The 24,786-nt window shown below is 38.2% G+C and overlaps 1 protein-coding gene across 1 annotated transcript; it reads left to right on the forward strand.

The window, feature by feature from the left end:
* The first annotated feature begins 6,419 nt into the window (after positions 1 to 6,419).
* LOC131605282 (uncharacterized) lies at positions 6,420 to 6,848 on the forward strand. Its single transcript, XM_058877656.1, has one exon. The coding sequence runs from the start codon at positions 6,420 to 6,422 to the stop codon at positions 6,846 to 6,848; it is 429 nt and encodes a 142-aa protein (XP_058733639.1).
* The last annotated feature ends 17,938 nt before the right edge of the window (positions 6,849 to 24,786 follow it).

Below are 24,786 nucleotides of genomic sequence, written 5' to 3' on the forward strand. Positions count from 1 at the left end.
TCACTAACGAAAGAAGTGACAAAACAGAAATTGAATTTGAGGGCAATATTTTTTTGGACTAGACATGATAAATGACCAAAAAGAGAAGTGTTATTGTAAACCAATTTGGTCCTTTGGATATTTGTGACATAAATGCTAAAGATGCAAAATCGTTTTCTATACAGCAAGACATGAACCATATAAGTTAACATTCTGGGCCCAGCAGCTTAGTGGGTATGAGGCTGAGAACATACCTAAATAATTATAAGAGCAATATATAGATAAGATAATACAATACACCCCACTGAAATGGTACTTAGGAAGATGCATGAATTTAAACAAAAGAACAGAAATTAAGGAAACAGTTATATGTGTATGCATGTAGTCCAAATATTTTTAATTACATTTGTTTGCCTACATTAAATTTTAACTATTTTATTGGTAGCCTGCAGGTTCCCATCAAATGCTTAATTGGTCTTCTCAAGTATACTACTTCTTACATATGTTTGAAAAAGTACTATAGTACTGTACAATTTGTGATATGTAGTAGGCGAGTACTAATTGATCTCAAAACATTGCTTTAAATTAAATTAAATTAAATGCTATGAAAAAAAATCACATGTTATTCTTCAGAAAATATTTATTATGATTCATTATGATGCTTTGCATATTTCATTTGTATAAAAAAAATCTATAGTTTTGAAAATTTAAAATGAAATGTTCACAATTTTATAAAATTTTTATTATATTTTAAAAGTTTTATATGAATTGTCTCATAATTTTAGGTGAGAAATGTAAAAATTTATAAAAATATTATTATAATATATTTTTATGTTTACTTTATAATAAATTTGACTTGATTTAATATTTATTTTATTTTAATGTTGACTTAACTTAGTCCAATTTATTAATCTTGCTTTTATGAAAAAGAGAGACTAAAATACATAACCTGAAAAATTCAAAAAAAAAATCTTATGCTTCTTTGTCTCAAGATTACATATTTTAGTCACCTACTTATAGATTATTATTTTTTTGTTATGGTTATGTTATCTCAAATTCAATTACAAGGCATGTTGACTTGATCCTGAGTAGTTAGTAGGAGAATATGTGAGTTATTTCTCTTTTCTAGTTGGTGAATATAATGATTTATTCTGTGATCATGCCAAGTTCATTAGTATTGATTTATTGACCTTGAATGAATCTGATTACCTTGGTCATAACTCATAAGGTATAACTCCGATGGTACCCTTATGTATTCAGTTAAACTTGTTGTATTGTGAAAAAGTTTTATCTGGTCCAATTCCATACTTGAATTCCTAATATGTCTCCAGTATCATAACTCAAATACTGTAATTATTCTAGACATGTAATTATAGTGCTACGTCGGTTCATGACCTAGCTATGGTAATTAGTAAAAAGTAAAGGATAAAGTTCTGGAAAATCTTCTATAGGTTCTTGCTATCATTTCATAAGTATTAAGTTTCATCATCTTAATATTCATGTGTGATAGAAAGGATCATTTATAGGGGAGGCAGTCACCTATAATCAAGAGGTTTTTGGACACTTAGGGGATAATTGAGGAAAATATACACTCGGAGGAAAGCAACATGACTTTTGTGAGCACATAAACCCTATGAAACAATATAATCGAAAAGAAGAAGTATTTTTATCTACCTACCAAGATATTTCACGAGTTAAGGAGAAATTGTTTGCAATATAGAATGAAAGTAAAGATGTAATAACTCATGGTATAATTCCTGATATGCCGTTGGTGGAATTTCGTAACCATTAGGAATTTCGTAGTGGAGGTGGAAAGATATTTTTGTGGGTTGCAGACACATGATAAGTATGATTCAATTAAGGTATGAGTAGATGAATTGTATGAGTTAGATCACTCCTACTCCTACCATTTGAAACCACCTATAGGTAATTTTAGAAAACTAAGGGTTATCGCAGATTGGTCGAGGGTCAAGTAAAGGATGAGAGAGAAACAGGAGAGAGACAGGAGAGAGAAATAGGTGAGAGAAACAGAAGGAAGGAACGAGGGATGGAAGGTGGTATCAAAGAAAAAATGGATACCCCTTTAACAAGTAGCAACATATAGGATTTGCATAGAGGGAAAGGAAACATAGAAGGAGAGGAAATCACAAGCTTCTTCTTCTCTGAATTTCTTGAGGAGTTTGGTTCATAGGAGATGTTCAACATCTTTGTGGACTTTGGGTTGGTAGCAGAAGTGGTAATACCTCTAAGGAGAGATAAATGGTGGAAAAGATATGGTTTCATTAGATACCAGAAAGTGGTGGATGTGAGGAAGTTGGAGATGGAGCTAGATAACATCTTTATCAAAGGAAGAAACCTTCATGCAAACATACCAAGATTCCATAGAGGAACTGGAGCTAAGAGTGTTAGACAGCAGGTGAATGCAAGGGAAGGAAGTAACATGAAAGAAGTTAATCAATATCAAACTTTCAAAGGGAACGAATCATACGCACAAGTGGTGAAGAAACCTGTGGGTTTGCAAGATAAGAAGGAGGAAGGAGGGAAGAACAAAGAAAGAAGACCTAAGTTTGTGCATATGCAATTCGATGTGGAGAAGGAGGAGTTGAAAAGGTTTGAAGAAGCATATGTGGGTGTGGTGAAGGAGCCAGGAATGACAAATAACGTGCAAGAGGCGCTTCATGCTGAAGGATATATCAACATAAAAGCAACGCCTATGGGGGCAAACCTGTGTTTACTAGAAGAAACGGAGGAAGGAGAGATCAAGCAGCTGATTAATGAAGAGGTGGAGTGGGTGAATAAATGGTTCTCAGAGGTCTGTCAGTGGTCGTCGGCAGACGTTGACAATGAAAGATTGACATGGATGCATTGCTATGGTCTCCCTTGTCATGTCTGGAAAAAAAATTTGAGTTCGTATCAAAACCAGTTGGGGCATTTGTGTGCATGGATCAGGAAACTATGGAGGGAAAGAGGATGGACGTAGCAAGGTTTCTAATACGTACGAAATACTTTATGGTTCTCAATGAAAGCATCAATATTGGGGTGAATGATAATACATATAGCATAAAATTGGTTGAGGATATGCATGGCCCGAAGAGGATCGTAGTTCCAAGAGAATGGCATGATGTTATTCTGAATGAAGGTTCGTCGGTGTCGGAGGAAAGAAAGTGGGAGGAGAGCGACGGAGAAGATGGGGAGGAGGAATACAGCGGATTCAGAAGTGTGTCAGATGAAAAGGATAGATCAATTCATAGTCCTACGACTGCAGAGGCTCTGAGGAGTAGGGGGAGTATACTCAGGAAATGATGGAGGAAAGTACACAACCTTTGACGGGAAAATTAGGTGATTCAGGGGATATTCAGAGAAAGAACGGGCACTCTGGGATAAAGCCTGCTCAAATTTTACCACCTGTTGAGTCAAAATTTAATGCTGATGGGGAGGGAGCGTTAAATGTGGAACAAGTTGAAGGGCCATGTCTTGAAGAGAGAGAGAGAGGATTCAAGCAATAGTCAGCGTCACATGTTATCAAAGACTAATGGAAATTGTGTGGTGGGCCTTGTGGATAATATATGAATGCAGTATAGGGCAAGCAACAAAAGAGATTTGGAAATATTGATCCGGGAATTATCGTCCTCAGAGATGGAGAGATGCCATTCAACAGTTTCAACAGTTTCGAACTTTGGATTGAATGAGCAAAAAGTAAACAAAGATATAGACAGGAAAAGAATAAACACATTCTTAGAAGAGAAATAACTTATCAGGAATGTAAATATATTCACTCTTCACAAACATACACTTACCAACCCGTTATACTCAACCTACGATACCCATCTATGTCATCACGTATCTCTCACATAAGCGTCCATCTCTGGAGCAAAAACGAGATCATCTCACAACTAAGGTTATCTCTAACGCGAAGTCGCGAGAACATCCGTATTCTTGCGTCGGCGATCTCTCGCGCGCCGCTCAAACACGAAAGCATTAAGAACATATACAAACAGTGAATGCTATCTCTAAATCTATCTCTAGAGTTCAGAACCAACATATTATCATCCTAGATAAGGATTCAAGCAGTTTATCTCTAAAGCAACCTAAATCTCCAGCATAGAGCAAAAATCCAGGATAACATCAACACAGATATGTAAACCAAGTTAAACATAACATTATAATCGGTAAATATACATAAGATTCGAGTAAATATACAAACAAAACCCAACACAAAAGAAATACACAAAGAATAGAAGAGATAAACCAAACATCTCGCGGGTTGTCAGCTCCAGTTGATGAGAATTCCACCTCTGATCTTCCAAGTGCATGACCCAGTGTTGTTTTCTAAGCCAATCCTACTCTAAGAATGAAAATGATGGAGTTGGAACCAAAAACTCTCCAAAACCATACCCTAGAAATGTTACAAATGAAGAAATATAAACACAATTTCTGCTACGGCCGCTTAGCGGGCAAGCCTCCGCTAAGCGAATCTCACTTATTACAAAAAATATCTATAACAGTATACGTGAGCTCGCTAAGCGACGAACATCCGCTAAGCGGAACTCCAAATTTAGAAAGTTTCTGGAAAGCGCGCTGGACTGCCGCTAAGCGGGCTGCTCTGCACAAATCTTGCTTATTTGATCCAAAATCGCGCAATCGGAGCCGTGCCTTCGACACTTTATTCCTCTAGGCTCCGATATGCATGAATACCTATAAAAACAAGGGGAAAACTATTAAACGATACACAAAACATATGAAAACTCAATAATGTGAATATATACACAAAAGTGGGGAATTTATTACAAAAATGAAATGAATAGAATCGATAAGTGCCACAATTATATAATCAAAATATCGACATTTTGGCACTTATCAATAATGAAGGTTTGGAGATTAGCCAGGACCATCACGGTTCGGATCCAATATTATCATTTAGGCCTGGGAGTCCAAAAAAGCCCAAGAAGTCTAAACAAGTGCTTCAGATTTATGAGAACCTAAAGATTCCTTTTGCTCCATCTTACTTTTCGGCTCTTCTCCAATCACAAGAAAATAATATACGACTTTCCCTAAATGTGTCACAGGTGAGAGGAGAAATACATGGATAGAATTCAGGAGGTTCAGGAGATTCAATTCTATGATGTGACTCTACTACAGATTCAGGGGTGAAACAAGGTAACAATCGAATATGGATATCCATTGAAGTTGTGCCAAGAAAGGTTTGGAGATCAATAAAAAAATTAGGGGTTGAAGGGGAATAGGATGATGAAGTGTTTGAAGGGATTGTGCGTGACATTGAAGGAAGAGAATGTTGTTGCTTTGAAGCAGGGAAGGTAAAGACAAGTGGTGTCCAATGAATTGTGGAACTTTCAACATAAGAGGGGGTGGTAATCTTGTAAAGAGAAAGAGGGTTTGTCACATTTTTTCAAAGGCAAAGGATGATCTCTGCTTTATTCAAGAAACCGAGATAAAAAAGATGGAGGTGAGCATTATAAAAAGCTTGTGAGGGTCAGAGGATTGTGAATGGTCAGCGATGGATTCTGAAGGATAGTCGGGAGGATTAGTAATGATTTGGAGAAAAGGAGTCATCAATTCTGAGTTCAATTTCAAATCAAAAGGATTCTTGGGTGTCAATGCATCGTGGTAAGGTACGAATTGTTATTTCATTAATGTATATTCCCCTTGCTGCATCGCTGAAAAGAGAATTATATGGAGTCAACTGTTGGAATGGAAACAAAAATTGCCAAGAGGAGAATGGATAATAGGAGGAGATTTCAATGCGACCAAGGTGAGGGAGGAGAGAATTGGGAGGGTGCAAGCTAATAGAGTAGAAATGGAGGATTTCTCAAATTTTGTAGAACTTTTAGAGGTGTGGATTTACCGGTGATAGGGAACAAATTTACATGATAAATTCCAATGGTAAAGCGAAGAGCAGAATTGATAGGATTTTACTATCGGAAGGGATTATCAACTTGTTGAAGATTGTGGCTCAGGTGACAGAAAACAGAGGCATTTCAGACCATAGGCCTGTGTGGGTGAAAGCGAGTAATATGGACTGGGGACCTAAACCATTCAAAGTATTCAATTGCTGGTATAAACATCCGGATTTTGAAAATTTTGTGAAGAAGGAATGGAGTTTGCAGCAAGTTCAAGGGAGTAGCGCGTTCGTCTTAAAGGAAAAATTGAAAAATCTTAGGGAAAGGTTGAGGTGGTGGAACCAAAGGGTTTTTGGGTGTCTGGATTTTAAGATAGCGGATGATGTAGATGAATTAAATGAATTAGAAGAGGAAAACATGCTCATATCAACTCAATTGAATCAAGAAGTTTGTGAGAAAAGGAGACAAATCCAACACAGCATATGGAAAAACTTACACTACAAAGAAAGTTTACTAAAACAGAAGGCAAGGGTAAGGTGGATAAAGGAATGAGATAATAATTCAAAGTATTTTCACTCAATAATGAAGTCAAGAACTAGAATAAATACTATAGTTTCGATCCAAACATCTCAAGGAGTTGTGGAAGGAGTGGATGAGATAAAATCTGAGGTGAAGAAGCATTATGAGGAGAGATTCAAAAGGATGGATAGACCAAGACCGAGCTTAAGAGGGATGGAGTTCAATAGGCTCTCGAAGGAAGACATAGCATTATTGGAGGAGGAATTCACAAGGGAGGAAATCAAAGAGATCGTGTTCAGTTGCGAAGGGGACAAAAGCCCAGGGCCATACGGTTTTAATATTTCCTTCATCAAAAAATGTTGGGAAGTGGTGGGGAATGACATAGTAAAGTGTGTGCAAGACTTCCACAACAAAGCCTCTCTCCCTAGAGCACTAACAGCATCGTTTATTGCCTTAATTCCCAAGGTTGAGCATCCTCAAGGATTAGAGTAATATAGACCCATATGTTTGATTGGAAGCATATACAAAATAATCTCCAAGCTCTTAGCAGCAAGATTAAGGAAAGTTATTGGGAAGCTGATATCCAAGTCACAAACAGCATTTGTGCCAGGAAGACAGATTTTAGATGGCGTGTTAGTAACAAACGAGATTGTCGATTTTCCAAAGAGATCAAAGAAGAGTTGCCTGTTGTTTAAAGTAGACTTCGCCCAAGCCTATGATGTGTCGATTGGATGTTCTTAAAGGAGATGCTAACAAAAATGGGATTCGGTCAATGATGGACGAAATGGATGGATGCGGGAGTGTTCAATAGTAATTTGTCAGTCTTGGTAAACGGGAGTCCCTCAAGAGAATTCAATGCTCAAAGGGGCTTGAGGCAAGGCGACCCGTTATCACCCTTTCTCTTCACAATTGTGGTAGAAGGACTTGCAGGCTTGGTGAGGCAGTCGACTAGAAGAGGTGAGTTTACTGGCATTAAGATTAATGATGAAATGTCGTACGATTTATTACAATTTGCAGACGATGCAGTATTAGTGGGGGTGGTTCATGGAAAAATTTATGGGCAATCAAGGTCATTCTGTGAGCGTTCGAGATGGTATCGGGGCTGAGAGTGAACATGTGGAAAAGTAAGCTCTATGGTGTTGAGATGGATCAATATTTCCTCCAAGCAGCAAGTCAATTCCTTTGCTGTAAACTGGACAACATTCCATTCAAGTTCCTTGGGGTAACTGTTGGAGGTAACCCTAAAAGGTTGAATTTCTAGAATCCGATTATTGAGAATATGAGGGCCAAGTTATCTCCTTGGTTAGGGAGGTTGCTGTCCATAGGAGGTAGAGTGTTACTCATCAACTCAGTGGTCACTAACCTCCCTGTGTATCATATGTCCTTTTCCAAAATGCCAACGAAGGTGATAGAAGCAGTTGTGAAGTTGCAGCGAAATTTTTTATGGCACAACGCATGGGAGAAAAAAGGAGATGATTGGATAAGTTGGAGCACAATATGCAAGAATAAAGAAGATGGAGGTTTAGGTGTTAAAGACATGGAAAAGTTCAACAAGGCCTTGCTAACAAAGTGTTGTGGAGGTTCTTGAATGAAAATGAAGCAATCTGGCAAGGGATTCTGGAGGAAAGGTATGGACTGTTATATAATAGATTATTATTCAAAAAACTATGTGGTAGGAAATCCCTAGAGTCTATATGGTGGAGGGATTTGATGAAAAGTTGAGACAGTAGTAGTACTGTAGGCTTCACACGTAATATCTCGATAAGACTTGGAGACGGAAGTAAGGTGTCGTTTTGGAATAGCAGATGGTTGGGTTGAAGTGCATTGTGCTGAGTGTTCCCTACTCTTTTTCAGGTACTGGAAAGCGATGGCAAAAGTATGCAGGAAATGGGTGAATGGGAGAACAATCGGTGGAAGTGTCGGATCGTGGAGTGTGAGTCAAATCTAAACCATGAAGTGGAGGAATGGGGGGAGCTGAGACGGCTTCTTATAGAAGTAGAACCGAAGAGGAGGGTGACAGATTGCTTTGTCTGGCCTTTGAACGGAGTAAGGGTCTTCAATGTCAAAGATTACTATAGTTTGTTGATATTGGAACCTCTTGGTGAGGTAGACGAGTCTAGGAACAAAAAAGCTTGGTCTATAGTGTGGAAGTCGTGGATACCGTCGAAGGTCAAAAATTTTGCTTGGAGATTGCTCAAACATAGATTGGCAACAAGGGCACAGTTAGTAAAAAGAGGAATTATAGAAAACAACATTAATTCTTTATGTGCTTATGGATGTCATAGCTAGGAAAATATCCACGATTTGTTTCTTGCTTGTGGTATAGTTGCTAGGGTATGGGGGGAAGATATATCAATGGCTAGGGATTGTTCAGCAATTACAAACAGCATGCTGTGAAGACTTTTTGCAAATGGTGGGGGAGTTGAAAAGGAGATGCTCGGAAAGGAGAGTGGGAGTGATTTGGGTGACAGTGTGCTAGTGCATTTGGAAATAACGCAATGATATCATCTTCAACAATGGCTTCGTAGATATAGAGGAAATTGTACACAATATGAAAATGTATTCATGGTGGTGGTTAGCCATTGGTAACAAACAAAAGGTCTATTGCGATTTTTATGAATGGAGTCACAGTCCTTTAGAATTTACGTAGGGCTAAGGAGTACAATTGTTTAGCTAGCTAGGGCTGTGTTATTGTTCTGTAATTTTCTGAGAATTTTTTATTCTCTGTACTGATTTGCATTAATATATATATATATATATATATATATATATATATATATATATACCTCATTGATTATCAAGAATGTGTGTATGCTAGTTAGTATGCAAGGTTAAATGTGATTATAGCCTGGATATCTAGAATCCTTAAAATATAAATGTTGTATTATGAAGATAACACTTACATAATTTGATGTCTTTTGATAGTGAACGAAAGACACTTTCACTTAGTTTCAATATGAATATCAACCAAAGGGGAACACATAATTAGCCAAGGGAGAAACCAAAGATTATTCTCGATTGTCATTATCAAGTAGAAGGTGATTTAGGAAGAATTGAGGTACTTTAAATGTTAGGAAATGAAGTAGTATAGTATTGTATGTTTAAAATTTCACATAAGGAAACCATCTAGCATTCAATGAAGAAATAGTGGTCTTGGGTTAAGGGTGTAGGGACAATAATTCATGAGATGCAACTTAAGATGAACTCTTGTCAGCAAAGTAAGATATATCGTTCTATCCAAAGGAATTTTGATACAAAAGGTGAGTTAGAAGAGTAATAACCGTCAAAGTGTGAGCATGGAAACCAAGTGGCCCAAAATTTTATTATTGTTGAAAATGGTGTGTCTATTGACTAAATTTATAGCGACACAAGAATAATCTTGAGATCGTGCAGGTATGAGACTAGGAATATGATATAGGGTATGAGTAAGCTCTCTTCGACTATCTCATACCCTATATCATATTCCTATCTGCTGTTAGGTGCCAAATTGTGTTTATATTTAGTTTAATTAATGGCACCTTTCGACCGTTTTTATCGGGTATTCGTACAATTCCCTGAAGTTTTAGATAATTATTTATAGTTTATAATATTAAGCTTTCATTTTATGTTAATATGTGTTTTAGTTATGATTTTGTAGGTTTTAGCCAATTTTGGGGAAGTTTGGAGCTTGTTTTGAGCATTGCAAGAGAGTGCCTGGCAGAAGTAAGCGCGCGTCGCGCGGAGATGTGGGTGCGTCGCGCCCTGGGCAAGATATTTTGGAGCTTCAAAGCAGAGAGTTGCGCGCGTCACGCGCATGGGCGGTTTAACTTTCTTAAGTGTAATGGCGCGAAGCGCGCTGGAGGGCGCGACGCGCCCTGGACAGAAAATGGTTTTACTATATAAAGAGTAATTCTGATTTTTGGAGAACAACACATTACATTCTTAAGAGCTCAAAAACCCTAATCACTGTAGCAAACTAATAGTTAAAGATTGGAAGCTTTGATCGTCGATTAATCGCCTTTGATGCTTGTTGATCTTCATCCTTTACTTCTTGAGCAAGCTACCATTCTCATGGATAGCTAAATCTCTTTTGTATCAAGATAAGATGTAATCTTCCTAGCTTTTTGTATGTGTTCTTGTGAATATATTATGTATGAACAAGTGATGATCAATATAGATGGTTTAGTTTGTTTATTAAAGCTTTTTCTTTGGTATAAGTGTTTGAGACATCAATATTTGTATCTAGATCTAACTTTATCATCTATCAAACTATAAATTGCAGACATGGATTTAGCGTTTGATGTTTACTTAGTATCGGTTTTAAAACGTTATTTGTATTGTTTAAAGGATGGAGAAATCGTCGGTTAAACAATACGGTAAATCTAACTATATCATTGCGGACACGGATGATATAGGCGTCGATACGTAATTATGTTGATCGTTACCATGTTCATATACGTATATTTATAAGGAGACATACAAATTTAGGTCGATGAAATCAAATCTTGATACATTTTCTTTAACTTAGAACTTTCATTAATTTACTCTTTGCTACTAAAAGAATTGAATGATCTTTTGCAAACCTAAAACTAAAGTAACATTAACTCAAGACAAAATAGGCTATAGAACGGCGGTGATATCGCAATAATCCCTGTGGATACGATAATAACGAAAAGTACACCACAATACTCTTTCAACAAAATGGCGCCGTTGCCGGGGATTGTTGTTTAGATATTGCAAGCATTGCAATAGTTTGTTTTGTATTGAGTCTTATAATTAATATCTTGTTTCTAAATTTATTTTCCTTGTGTTTGTTAATTTGCTTGGTTAGTTTTTCAGATTACAGTTTATGCGAGGACGTGTACCTGCAGATCAACTCCTTTTTGATCCTGAGATTGAAAGGACTGCTCGTAGAGAGAATAGCAAAACTCGTAGGAGGAGACAACTAGCTAGGGAAAGAAGACAACAACAAGAGGCATCTTCTTCTTCAACTCCGGTTGAAAACTTAGTTGAGGGAGAAATGGCAGGAGAGATCCCTAATGTACCAGCTCGAGGGCCTTGTGTTAATAGCCCTCGACTCAATGCACAATTTGCTCGTGATCAAGCCAATGGAAGAAACTCCGAGATGAAGACGGGGTTACTTCAATTATTATACCAAAATCCGTTCACAGGGGCAGATCACGAGGATCCATTTACTCATCTAACAAAGTTCTACGAGATCGCCGGAACAATTGGTGCTCCGGAAGACCAAGAAGAACAGGTGTTCAGGAGACTTTTTCCTCATTCCTTAATTGGAAAAGCTAAGGAATGGTACCTTGATCAACCAAATAATGTCATGACAAATTGGAACGAGTTAGAAGAGAAGTTCTTGGATCGGTTCTTTCCTCACAATAGGTTCATGGAAGCGAAAACTTCTATTGCGGTGTTCTCTCAAGGTTCGAATGAATCTCTCAATGAAGCATGGGAGAGGTTCAAGTCCATGGTTAGAAAGTGCAAAGGTCATGGGTTTGATGAATTGTCTCAAATCCATATCTTTAGAAATGGACTCCAACCTCAACCAAAAACTCTTTTAGATGCTACCGCGGGTGGTTCGTTGATGTCAAAAACTGCTGCAGAAGCGATTGCTATCATTGATAGAATGGCTTTGAATGATCATCAAGGGCAACACAACCGTAGTGCATTGCAAAGAAAACCGGGGGTTCTTGAATTGAATACTAGTGATGCAATACTTGCTCAAAACAAGTTATTGACACAACAAGTAGAATTGCTCACTCAACAAATGTCAAAACTCCCTCAACAAATCAAAGAGATAAATGGGAGCCCTTCTAAAAATCAACATGTGATGTGTTATGAATTGTGTAGGGGTGACCATCAAACAGGTTTTTGTCCTCCACCGGGTGAAGAGGTGAATTATGTGTCTAATCCTAATCAAGGATATGGTGGAAGACAACAACAACAACCTTACAACAATAACCAAGGTTACCAACAAAGAGGTAATCAAGGTTATCAACAAGGATGGAGGCCAGAAGCGGGCCCATCGAATCGTTAAAATCCTTATCAAGGCGGTTACAATCAACAACCTCAACAAACAAAGCTTTCAATCGAGGACACTCTTAGCCAATTCATGCAATTGCAAATTGCAAGCCAAAAGAGTACGGATGCCGCAATAAAGAACCTTGAAACTCAAGTCGGGCAATTGTCAAAGCAACTTGCCGATCAAAACAAAGGTCCTTTTCCGGCTACTACACAAGAAAATCCTCGTGAGCATTATAAGTCAATTCTAACTCGTAGCGGTAGAAATATTGATATGGGTGTAGGAGAGATAGTTGAGGAGGAAATTGTTGAGAGTGAAAAAGATAGGGTGATTGAAGTAGAAAAAAATGTTGAGGGTGATTTAGTTGAAAATGAGAAAGAGAAAGAATTAGTGGAAAAAGAAACTCTTGAGAAAGTTGTAGAAAAAGAGAGGAAAAAATTGAGTGTGAGTGAAAAGGGAAAGAAGAAGGTGGATGATTCTATACAAGTGAAGAAATTACCTTACCCTCCCGGTCCGTCAAAGAAAGAAGATGCAAAGCACTATGCTCGGTTCTTGGACATTTTTAGCAAGTTGCAAATCAATGTTCCTTTTTCCGAAGCATTAGAGCAAATGCCGATGTATGCAAAATTCATCAAAGACATCATCACTAAGAAGAGAAGATTCTTGGATCCGGAGGTAGTAACGGTGAGCTCTTGTTGTAATGCGTTAATTCAACGCACTACTCCGATAAAATCAAATGATCCTGGGCGGGTAACCTTACCGGTGTCTATTGGAAATGTCCACATAGGCAAAGGTTTGGTGGATACCGGTTCTAGCATTAATTTGATCCCTCTGTCAATGGTGAGAAGATTAGGAATCAATGATTTGAAACCGACAAGAATGACGTTATCATTAGCAGATAAATCCACAGCTCATCCTCATGGAGTTGCGGAAGACTTGCTTGTCAAGGTTGACAAATTTTGGTATCCTGTTGATTTTATCGTCATAGACATGGAAGAAGATCCTGAGATTCCATTGATCTTAGGAAGGCCTTTTATGAAGACGGCCCGAATGATGATAGATATTGATGATGGCTTAATGAAATTAAGGTACCAAGATGAAGAATTATGTCTTGATCTCTTTGAAGCCATCAAGCATCCGAGTGATGATGATGATTGTTTTAGAATCGATGCTACCGAAAGGGCTATTATGAAAGTGGAGAATCAAATGCACTTGTCAAATCCTCTTGAGAAGACTTTAATGGAAGCTCTTGAAGTTCTCACCAAAGATCAAGAGAAAGAAATTGAAGATTGCTTGAGAAATTTAGAGGCTTGTGATGAGATGAATCCATTTGAAACTCAAATTGAAGAGTTGAAGGATGAACCTAAAGTTAAAGAGCAAAAGGTGGAGTTGAATGTGTTACCGTCTCATTTGAAATATGTGTTTCTCGGTGACAATTCTACTAAGCCGGTTATCATTAATAGTGGTTTGTCTAACAAGGAAGAGCATCGATTGAAGGAAGTGTTGATAAAGAATCAAGAAGCAATAGGATGGGTTTTATCCGACTTGAAGGGTATTAGTCCGGCCTATTGTATGCATAAGATTATGTTAGAAGATGATTTTCGGCCCGTGGCACAACCTCAAAGGCGATTGAATCCAACCATGAAAGAAGTTGTTAGAAAAGAGGTTGTGAAGTTATTAGAGGCGGGGATGATTTATCCCATCTCCGATAGCGAATGGGTGAGCCCGGTGCATGTGGTCCCTAAGAAGGGTGGATTGACAGTTGTGAGAAATGAGAAGAACGAGTTGATTCCTTCGAGAGCGGTGACCGGGTGGCGTATGTGTATTGATTATAGGAGGTTGAACCAAGCAACAAGAAAAGATCACTTTCCATTACCTTTTATGGATCAAATGTTAGAGAGGTTAGCCGGAAGAAATTTCTATTGTTTCTTGGATGGTTATTCGGGATACAATCAAATATCAGTGAATCCGGCGGACCACGAGAAAACTGCTTTTACTTGTCCTTTTGGCGTTTTCGCATACCGAAGAATGCCATTTGGACTATGTAATGCTCCTGCAACATTTCAAAGGTGCATGCAAGCTATCTTCTCAGATTTGATCGAGAAAAGCATTGAGGTGTTCATGGATGATTTTTCTGTGTACGGGTCGTCATTTGACTTGTGCTTAAAGAACCTTGATGTGGTAATGGAGAGATGCATTGAAACAAATTTGGTTCTCAACTGGGAGAAATGCACTTTCATGGTGACGAATGGGATTGTTCTTGGCCACAAGGTTTCTTCAAAGGGGCTTGAGGTTGATCCGGCAAAAATCGAGGTTATTGAAAAACTTCCCCCTCCGGTGAATGTGAAAGGCATAAGGAGCTTCTTGGGACATGCTGGGTTCTATAGAAGATTCATCAAGGATTTCTCCAAGGTCGCAAAGCCTTTGAGTAATTTGCTCAACAAAGGTATGGAATTTAATTTTGATGAATCATGTCTAAAAGCTTTCCTAGAACTTAAAGCAAATTTGACCACCACACCCATAATTGTCGCTCCTAATTGGTCGCTTGAGTTTGAACTCATGTGCGATGCAAGTGACTATGCGGTTGGTGCGGTCTTAGGCCAACGGAAGAACAAACAATTCCATGCTATACATTATGCGAGCAAAGTTTTAAATGAGGCACAGGTTAACTATGCCACTACCGAAAAAGAATTGCTCGCAATTGTATTTGCATTGGAAAAGTTTCGTTCTTACCTCATTGGTTCTAAAGTGGTGTGTTATACTGATCATGCCGCAATCAAATATCTTCTCACCAAGCCTGATTCAAAACAGAGGCTTATTCGGTGGATTCTTTTGCTTCAAGAATTTGATCTTGAAGTGAAAGATAAGAAAGGTACAGAAAATTTGATTGCGGATCATTTGTCTCGGTTAGTGAATACCGAGGTGACAAACAATGAAAAAGAAGTGAGGGAAGAATTCCCGGATGAAAAACTGTACATGGTACAGGAAGTTAGACCCTGGTTCGCAGATATGGCTAATCACAAAGCATCTGGATGGATACCGGAGGATCTAACTTGGAATCAAAGAAAAAAGTTTTTAAACGATGCTAATTTTTATGTTTGGGATGATCCTCACTTGTTTAAGTTGAGTAGTGACAATCTTTTGAGAAGATGTGTCGCGGATGAGGAGGCAAAAAGCATTTTGTGGCATTGCCACAATTCGCCTTATGGTGGTCATTTTAATGGTTTGCGTACGGCCACAAAAGTCCTTCAATCGGGATTTTGGTGGCCTACTTTGTTCAAAGATGCTTACCACCATGTTGCCTCATGCGACAGTTGTCAACGAACTGGTGGAATAGGGAAAAGAGAGGAAATGCCCCTCCAAGGTATTGTAGAAGTAGAAGTATTTGATTGTTGGGGCATTGATTTTGTTGGACCCTTCCCTTCCTCTATGTCAAATGAATACATCTTGGTAGCTGTGGATTACGTGTCTAAGTGGGTGGAAGCGATTGCTTCACCCAAAGCGGATGGTAAGACCGTGATAAAGTTTTTGAAGAAAAATATATTTTCGCGGTTTGGCTCGCCAAGAGTATTAATTAGTGATGGTGGATCTCATTTTTGTAATGCCCCGCTTGAGAAAGTGTTGGAGCAATATGGAGTAAAGCACAAGGTGGCTACTCCATATCATCCACAAACTAATGGGCAAGTTGAGAGGACCAATAGAGAAATTAAGAGAATTCTTGAGAAACCTGTGTCTAGCTCTAGGAAGGATTGGTCGATGAAGCTTGATGAAACCTTGTGGGCGTATCGGACCGCTTTCAAAGCACCGATCGGTCTTACACCATTCCAAATGGTGTATGGTAAAAGCTGTCACCTTCCCGTAGAACTAGAGCATAAGGCATATTGGGCCTTGAAGCTTTTAAATTTTGACCACAAGTTGTGTGGAGAGAGAAGAAAAATCCAACTTAATGAGTTGGAAGAGATGAGATTGCATGCCTATAAGTCCAATTCGATTTACAAGGAAAAGACCAAATTCTATCATGATAGTAAGGTTAGAATGAAGGACTTTAAGGTAGGGCAATTAGTTTTACTCTTCAATTCCCGGTTAAGACTTTTTCCGGGAAAGTTGAAATCTAAATGGTCCGGACCGTTTTTGGTCAAAGAAGTAAGAAGCCAAGGGGCTATTGTGATAGAGGACCAAAAATCAAACCAAGAGTGGGTAGTAAATGGTCAGAGGTTGAAGGTGTATCGAGGAAGCGATTTTAATCGTGAAACTTGCGTTTTATCGTTTGGCGATCCTTGATTGCCTTTGACCGTCGAGCTGACCGACGTTAAACAAAGCGCTCTTGGGAGGCACCCCAAGTTGTATATATTCACTTGTATTTATGTTCTTTTTGCAGGTGGGATTTTTGAGTTGTCGTCGAGCCAGAAACGATCTACCGGTATTTTTAGGCGTGCTGAAACAATGCAGTTTTTCTGCTGTTTCTGGTGTAGCGCGCGTCGCACCCATATGCGCGCGTCGCGCGCTATGTGAACTCAAGGACCCCTTCCAGGCAGAGATGAGGGCGCGTCGCGCCGAGTCTGCGCGCGTCGCGCGCTGTGTATATTTTTAAAAAAAATAATAATTTTGATTTGGGCCCACCCATGCTGGGCCCGACCCGGTTCATTTTCAGAATTGAGATTTAGGGTTTTTGGAGGTTTTGCCTCCATTCTTGCCCTTTCTCCTTTTTGTTCCAAGAAAAGAAAAAGAACAAACACACACTTGCTCTTAACTTCTTGTGCATTTCCTCACTGTTTTCGTTGCTTCATTGTCATCATCATCAAAGGTATGCTTGTTCTTCTCTTCTATTTCCATTAATATAGTTTTAGATGTTTAGGTTTTTAGATTTAGGATTTTTTTTTATAGATTTTGAAAAACTAGGGTAGAAAACATGTTATTGATGTATATATTGTGTGCTGGAACCTTTAGAAGGGAGGAGAAACTTGTTCTCCTCTTCTGTTTTGCAGATTTCTGAAGAAATTTTCTGGGTTTCGCAGAGCGCGCGTCGCGCCCTGTTCAGCGCGCGTCGCGCCCTGGGTTCATCTTTGAATTTTTTTTTATGCATTCTGAGTAGTTGTATAGGGTCTGTTTTGTGATTGATGATGAATGTGATTGATGTAGGCTATTAAAATAGAGGTTATGCTAACTTTGTTTCAATTTTTGTGTGTTTTGTTTGATTTGAATTTGTGCAGGAATGGCACCCTTTTTAAAGAGAAAGAAGACTGGTTCTGGTGAGGGATCTTCCTCACAAGCTGGCAGGTTTGATCGGACGAAGTTTCTAGGTCCGGAGCAAGAGGCAAGGTACCATGAGCTTGAAAGCCGAGTTGTGTGGAGTGAACGAACTGTGGTTCCTATTGACCACGGCCTTTTCCAAAGGGCGTGGACTGCTTTGTCTGAAACATGCTGGGACAAGTTGTTCACTCCACCAAAATTCTATCAGGTGGAAATTGTCAGAGAATTCTACGCAAACGCCTTGCCTCCGAGCGGTTGGTCAGGTACTGAAGCTTACCCGTTTAAAACATGGGTGAGAGGTAAGGCCATTGATTTTAGCAAAGAGGCTATTTTTGATTTTCTGGATAACCCTCTTGCTTTGGTAGAAGAATGCCAGTACCATCCCAAGTTGAACAGAGGGAACTGGGACGTGGAGAGTATTAGGGAGAGGATTTGCAGGACTGGTTTCACCTATACTCTGACTAAAGCTGGGCTGCCAAAGACTTTTACTCGTAGTCAGTTGACGGAGGAGGCTCAGTTGGTGACTTCGGTGGTCCTTTACAACATTAGGCCACGGAGTCACACTTCTTCCCTCACCATTGATACGGCAGGTTTGGTTCAGGGTATTTTGAATGGTGATAACATTGATGTGTCCAGGATTGTGGCGAACGAGCTGAAAAGAGTCGCCCTGAATGGGACTCTTCATGGAGATGGGGTGAAATGTAGGTTAATTTTTCCTGGTTTAATAATGGGTTTGTGCAGGAAGGCTGATGTCCAATTTCCACCTGGTGGTAGGATTCCCATGGATGGTGTTATAGATGATATTTTTGCTAACAAGTACTGTTTGCCTGGAGGTCGTCCTTTTGGTGTTGCTGCTGGTGCATCTAACCTTCCCGATGCTTCTCAAGCTGTTCCGGTTGCTGCGGCACCGCCTGCTGGTCCTCAGTATGGTGATGCAAGTGATTGGAACTATCAGATGCATATGGCGCATCAGAGGGCGTTTATGTTTTTGCAGGATTCTATCCGGCAGCTTTCTCTGCAGCAGCCTGTTGGTTCCAGGGATGATTTATCTGCTTATGCTTCATGGCCTGAGGGCAGGCCAGATCCTGAGGAGGGGGTGGCTGATGCTGATGAGGATACTTCTGATGAGGAGTAGTTTTGTTTTACTGTTTTATTTTTATTGTTTTTAGTTTTATGTTAGAACAATTTTTAGCTACTTTGTTTTTAATGTTTATAGTTTTGTTCCATCCTTTTGGATGAGGTACTTTGAAAGGCTAAGTTTACGCCTTTGGATAGTTAACACCTGTTTGGTGTGGTTTTTATTTTATATAAGTTCAGTTTATTTTATTTTTGCATTTATTTATTTTTAAGTAGTTTATTTTAGTTTAGTGTTTATATTTTAGAAATAATGGTTTGATAAGTTGTCCTGATGATTAATTAGCTGGAACACGAATTTTTGTTGCCACGATGAATTTGGTTGGTGCAACGCAATTTGAGTGGTGATGATATAAGTTGAAAACTGTACGCGCAAGGTACATCCTTTATCGTTTTATTTATCAAGTACCTTTGATTGTGATGCTTTTAATTGTACAAATTAGGTGTCATTAATTTCTGTGGATAAAATTAGTTCAATTGTGAATCACTTTAGCCTAGCTGTAGTTGTGAGGAGACTTTCCACTGTGTATATATATAAATTGTGCTGGATACCAGCAATGTGCGTTTTAACTCATTTTTATTATGATTAATCTTGCATTATTATTAAATTGTGTTAAGCATGAAAGTGATCAAGGCGTTTTGTTCTGCACTATGAGAAAAACTTCCAATCCAAATGTAACCTACCCGGTGAGTGTGTGAGTATTTGCTAACCACTTTGAGCCATTTTCCAAGATTCTTATCGGTTAAGCTTATGTTGTATATAGATCTCTATACCGATTTTTGATAGAATCTTGATGACTTTCTTTTCTTTCTACCTTGAACTGTTGCCATTTGATATGGTAAGGATTGATTCCTTTTTGCCTTAGAATAGGGAGCATTCTTAGTGATGTCTTGGTAATATACAAGTTGGGGAGAATGAAATAAAGGTGTACATTGGTGACGATATATCAAAAGATAGTGCTCAAGGGGTATATATATTTATGTTTATAATAAAGAAAAGAAAAAGAGTAGAAAAAAAAAATATATATGAAAAAAAAAATTTGTGACCCTTGAGCAAGTAATGAATAATGTGGTAAACTTGGTTGTTTAGGTTGTGATAATTGAATTTGAATGCTCTCTTAGGTTTTGACATTTTCGATTCAATGGCCGTGAGATATGAGACACTTCCTTGTTAACCAAACCAAGCTACAACCCGAAAGTCCTTAGTGATTCATGCTTATACACTTTTTTATATGTCTTATGCTTAGATGAGTTTATAATTAATTCGGTGTGTTTGCGTCATTGTCTGGTGAGTGTTAGGATCCTCCATTTTTTGTTCTCTTAGTAGAGAAATTCGTAGGTGTGATTCATTCTTGAACTTCTTTTGCATTGTGGAATTTCTGACATAGAATTTGTATATAGGATTAACATTTTTATCATGGTACTTTGATGAAAACTGGTAAGGATTGATCTTTGTGTACTTTTGGAATTTGAACCATTCAATTGTTCTTGTTTCTACCTTGTTGTTTCATTTGTGATATTTTGTGTTCCCGGTAATTTATCGTTGTTTTGTTTGAGGACAAACAAGAGTTTAAGTTGGGGAGAGTTGTTAGGTGCCAAATTGTGTTTATATTTAGTTTAATTAATGGCACCTTTCGACCGTTTTTATCGGGTATTCGTACAATTCCCTGAAGTTTTAGATAATTATTTATAGTTTATAATATTAAGCTTTCATTTTATGTTAATATGTGTTTTAGTTATGATTTTGTAGGTTTTAGCCAATTTTGGGGAAGTTTGGAGCTTGTTTTGAGCATTGCAAGAGAGTGCCTGGCAGAAGTAAGCGCGCGTCGCGCGGAGATGTGGGCGCGTCGCGCCCTGGGCAAGATATTTTGGAGCTTCAAAGCAGAGAGTTGCGCGCGTCACGCGCATGGGCGGTTTAACTTTCTTAAGTGTAATGGCGCGAAGCGCGCTGGAGGGCGCGACGCGCCCTGGACAGAAAATGGTTTTACTATATAAAGAGTAATTCTGATTTTTGGAGAACAACACATTACATTCTTAAGAGCTCAAAAACCCTAATCACTGTAGCAAACTAATAGTTAAAGATTGGAAGCTTTGATCGTCGATTAATCGCCTTTGATGCTTGTTGATCTTCATCCTTTACTTCTTGAGCAAGCTACCATTCTCATGGATAGCTAAATCTCTTTTGTATCAAGATAAGATGTAATCTTCCTAGCTTTTTGTATGTGTTCTTGTGAATATATTATGTATGAACAAGTGATGATCAATATAGATGGTTTAGTTTGTTTATTAAAGCTTTTTCTTTGGTATAAGTGTTTGAGACATCAATATTTGTATCTAGATCTAACTTTATCATCTATCAAACTATAAATTGCAGACATGGATTTAGCGTTTGATGTTTACTTAGTATCGGTTTTAAAACGTTATTTGTATTGTTTAAAGGATGGAGAAATCGTCGGTTAAACAATACGGTAAATCTAACTATATCATTGCAGACACGGATGATATAGGCGTCGATACGTAATTATGTTGATCGTTACCATGTTCATATACGTATATTTATAAGGAGACATACAAATTTAGGTCGATGAAATCAAATCTTGATACATTTTCTTTAACTTAGAACTTTCATTAATTTACTCTTTGCTACTAAAAGAATTGAATGATCTTTTGCAAACCTAAAACTAAAGTAACATTAACTCAAGACAAAATAGGCTATAGAACGGCGGTGATATCGCAATAATCCATGTGGATACGATAATAACGAAAAGTACACCACAATACTCTTTCAACATCTGCCAGCTGACCCTTATCTCTCAAATATTGGGTATCTAGTTTCTTTCGAATGGAATAGTCTAGACTCCATGTGGCCATTTCGACCAATTCATGTTTGGGCACTTGGATAAAGCACCTTGCTTTCAACAATCTGAACCTATTTAAGTAATCATCAATCAATTCAGGTGTTTTGCGCCTAACACTAGCTAATTCTTTAAGGCTATTCTTTGACCGCCCCGTATAGAACTATTCATGAACAATCTCTATAATTGATTCCAATTATGTAGGAGTGAAAGGGAAGTATGTTAAACCATGTAAATGCATTTTTGTTGGAGAATTTCGGAAATATCTCATTTTCAATTTTTTATTATTAGCTACATCACCTGCCTCAGTTTGGTACTGAGGAATATGTTTGATAGTTGACTCAGTAGTGTCTCCTGCAAACTTATTAAATTTAATGACTTTCCAGCCACCAGAGATTTTAAATTGCAACACATATTCGGACAGAGGAGACACAAAGTTTGGCCTATTTAGTCCTACACTCAAGCCATAACCACTCTTGGGTTAGATTGACCTATATTCTCTTCTTCTCCTTTTTGCGTAAGAGGTTTGACGTGCCACACACTTATCTGTTTTTATTGCCCTTGGTTAGCTTGGGCAAATCTATTGTTAAGTATATATACCGGCTTGCACAGTCTGGGTGATTAGTTGTGCCTGGGTCTGAGAGGTACCAAAAAAAATTATTACTCGACCCATTTTATTAGCCAATAATTGGTAAATTTGGTTAGTGTTCTAAATGAGGGGTTTGAACACGGTACCAATTTTCCAAGTAAGCATATTAACCATCTCGTGGTTGATTTCATCCATTTGTTTCCTTATGTACATCATGGAATTAGTAGTTAAAGGATGAATATTTGGAAGGGAGAATCCAATTCCTCCTGGTTGTATTATTCAACCAAGGTTGTTGATAGCAAACCCGAATGTCACATACAGATTGAAAGTGGATGATATTATTGCATTGTTATCAGCAAACATTGACGCGGGAATCTGTAATCCTGCCATCATCGCGATAGGCATACCATAAGGATAATCCCTAGATACATGTGTTTCATACCCCAAAATTTTCCTTCCTCATTTCATCTTCAATGACTCAAGGTTCAAGGGTTTTCTCAAGTCACTCTCTCCTATTCAAAACTAGGGTTTGCTATTTATCAAAGGAGTTTGAATCTTTAAGGCCTCAAATGGATCTCAAGGTGTCTCAAGGTATCTCCATGTCAATTATCAAGCTTCAATCCCAAGGATTTCTCATTCAAATGCTCAGATGACCCACAGTCGACTAGTTTGACTTAAAAGTCAACTACAGTCAAAATACAGTCAAACTTCAAGACTTCTGGTCAACATCAAGTATTTGAAGTTATATCCATCATTTGATCAAAGGTTGATCATGATCCATTAATAAAAACTCAGAAATGAACAAACTCAAAAGGTTCAAATTAAGGGTTTTTTATAGGAAAAGTCAATTCAACTTTGACTAGTCATAACTTCCACATGGAGTATCAAAAATTTCCCAACCAAAGCCTATTTTGAAGGAAATTGGATTCTCTACAACTTTGTCTCTCACAAGCCAAGGCCAGAAATGCTTCATTTGAGAGATATGGTCAAGGAGATTATAGGTCCTCCAAAAAGTCAACAAAAAACACCTTTTGAGTCAAAGCTCATAACTTGAGCATGGAAGCTTCAATTGAGATGAAACCGAAAGATTCATTTAGAGGACTCTTTAAGATTTCTAAAAAGATCAAGAACACCTCCATAAGGTTAAAATTGAGAGAAATACGCATGGTTGAAGTTGAGCAATTTTCAAGATATGCATGAAACCCTAATTGACCAAAACTTGGTTTTTGGACTAATGGGCCTAGAATTTGTATTTCAAACACATCTATGACATATATAAGGGCCTATATATCCATCCCCACCCTTTCATGATTTTATTTTTTATTTATATGGATTTTTATACTAAATAAATTAAGGAAAATATTAAAATAAATGGATTAAAGTGCATGGATCTTATTTAAATCATCCAAGGGCCCAAAGATACATGGACAAAGATCCAAAAATGTGCAGCCTTGGTCATGAAGGATACCATCCAATTTTAGAAAGAAAGTCATATTTTCATTAGTTGATTCAAAACTCAATAGCCAAGCCCAAAGAACCCCTAAGAGAGCCATATATATTCTAAAAATATTCAGGAACACAGGGGGGACGAAAAAGTGGCTGTAAGGGCTAGGGTTTGAAAGTAAAAAAAAATTTCAAGAAAAGGTGAGAACTCGTATTCACTCATAGAGTCATTATCAAAGCCAAAGCTTCATTCCATCCGTCTCTAGAAGCATCAAAAGGTAGTATTGAATCTTAAACTAAACCTTTTAGCGTGTAAAACGAGTGCATCATGTTCATCACTTTCGAGTCATATTTCAGTTTATGAATCTCGCTTTTCTTTATGTTTTAATATCCACTAACGATTCATTTGAGCCTCTGACACAGTTTAGGGAAGGTTTGGTTCATTAGATCGGAGTTCTAACGTATAGAACTCGATGCACCATTGTTAGGGCTTACAAGAACCAAGCTTTCGTTCTTGAATATTTAGGTTGTTTCAAGTCCAAACGAAGGCACCATGGTGTTTATCATGACCTATTAAAGGGATCTGGGCGCTTTTTTTTTTGTTTGTGGTCGTTTTTGCAGGTTTTAGGGATCGAAGGTTTTTCCGCAGGAAAGGTCGCAGCAGAATCCATGGCTGATTCCGCAGGAAACGTGGAGAAGACAATGAACAGTTTCTTGGACTTCCCTTGTCACACATGTGTGAACGTCACTCGCCAGTCAAAGTCTCGTTTTCTCTCTCTCTACGCGCGCAATGATGATTCGTCAGTCAACCAAGCTGACCCACTTTCTCTCACTCCGATTCGTCAATCCCAACGCGCGTGGGCCCAGTTCCTAATTTATTTGACTTTCCTCATTAACATTTGTTTATGCTATTAATTTTATTTGGCTCGGTCTATTGACAAGTTAAACAAACAACACACTTGGCTAATTGGAGTAAGGAGTGACTTAGGAAACGTAGGTTCGAGTCCTTGCTCCTACATGTATTTTTTATGAATTGCTTGTTTCAAGATCCTACACGCACGCCCCAATGCAAGACCACCGTACACCAGCGTTTCTATCCACAGGATCTCCCATAACCCTGATCTAATGCGCATCAGCATGCATGTC

Source organism: Vicia villosa, linkage group LG5, assembly GCF_029867415.1.
Source record: "Vicia villosa cultivar HV-30 ecotype Madison, WI linkage group LG5, Vvil1.0, whole genome shotgun sequence".
In the NCBI taxonomy this organism is placed as follows: domain Eukaryota; kingdom Viridiplantae; phylum Streptophyta; class Magnoliopsida; order Fabales; family Fabaceae; genus Vicia; species Vicia villosa.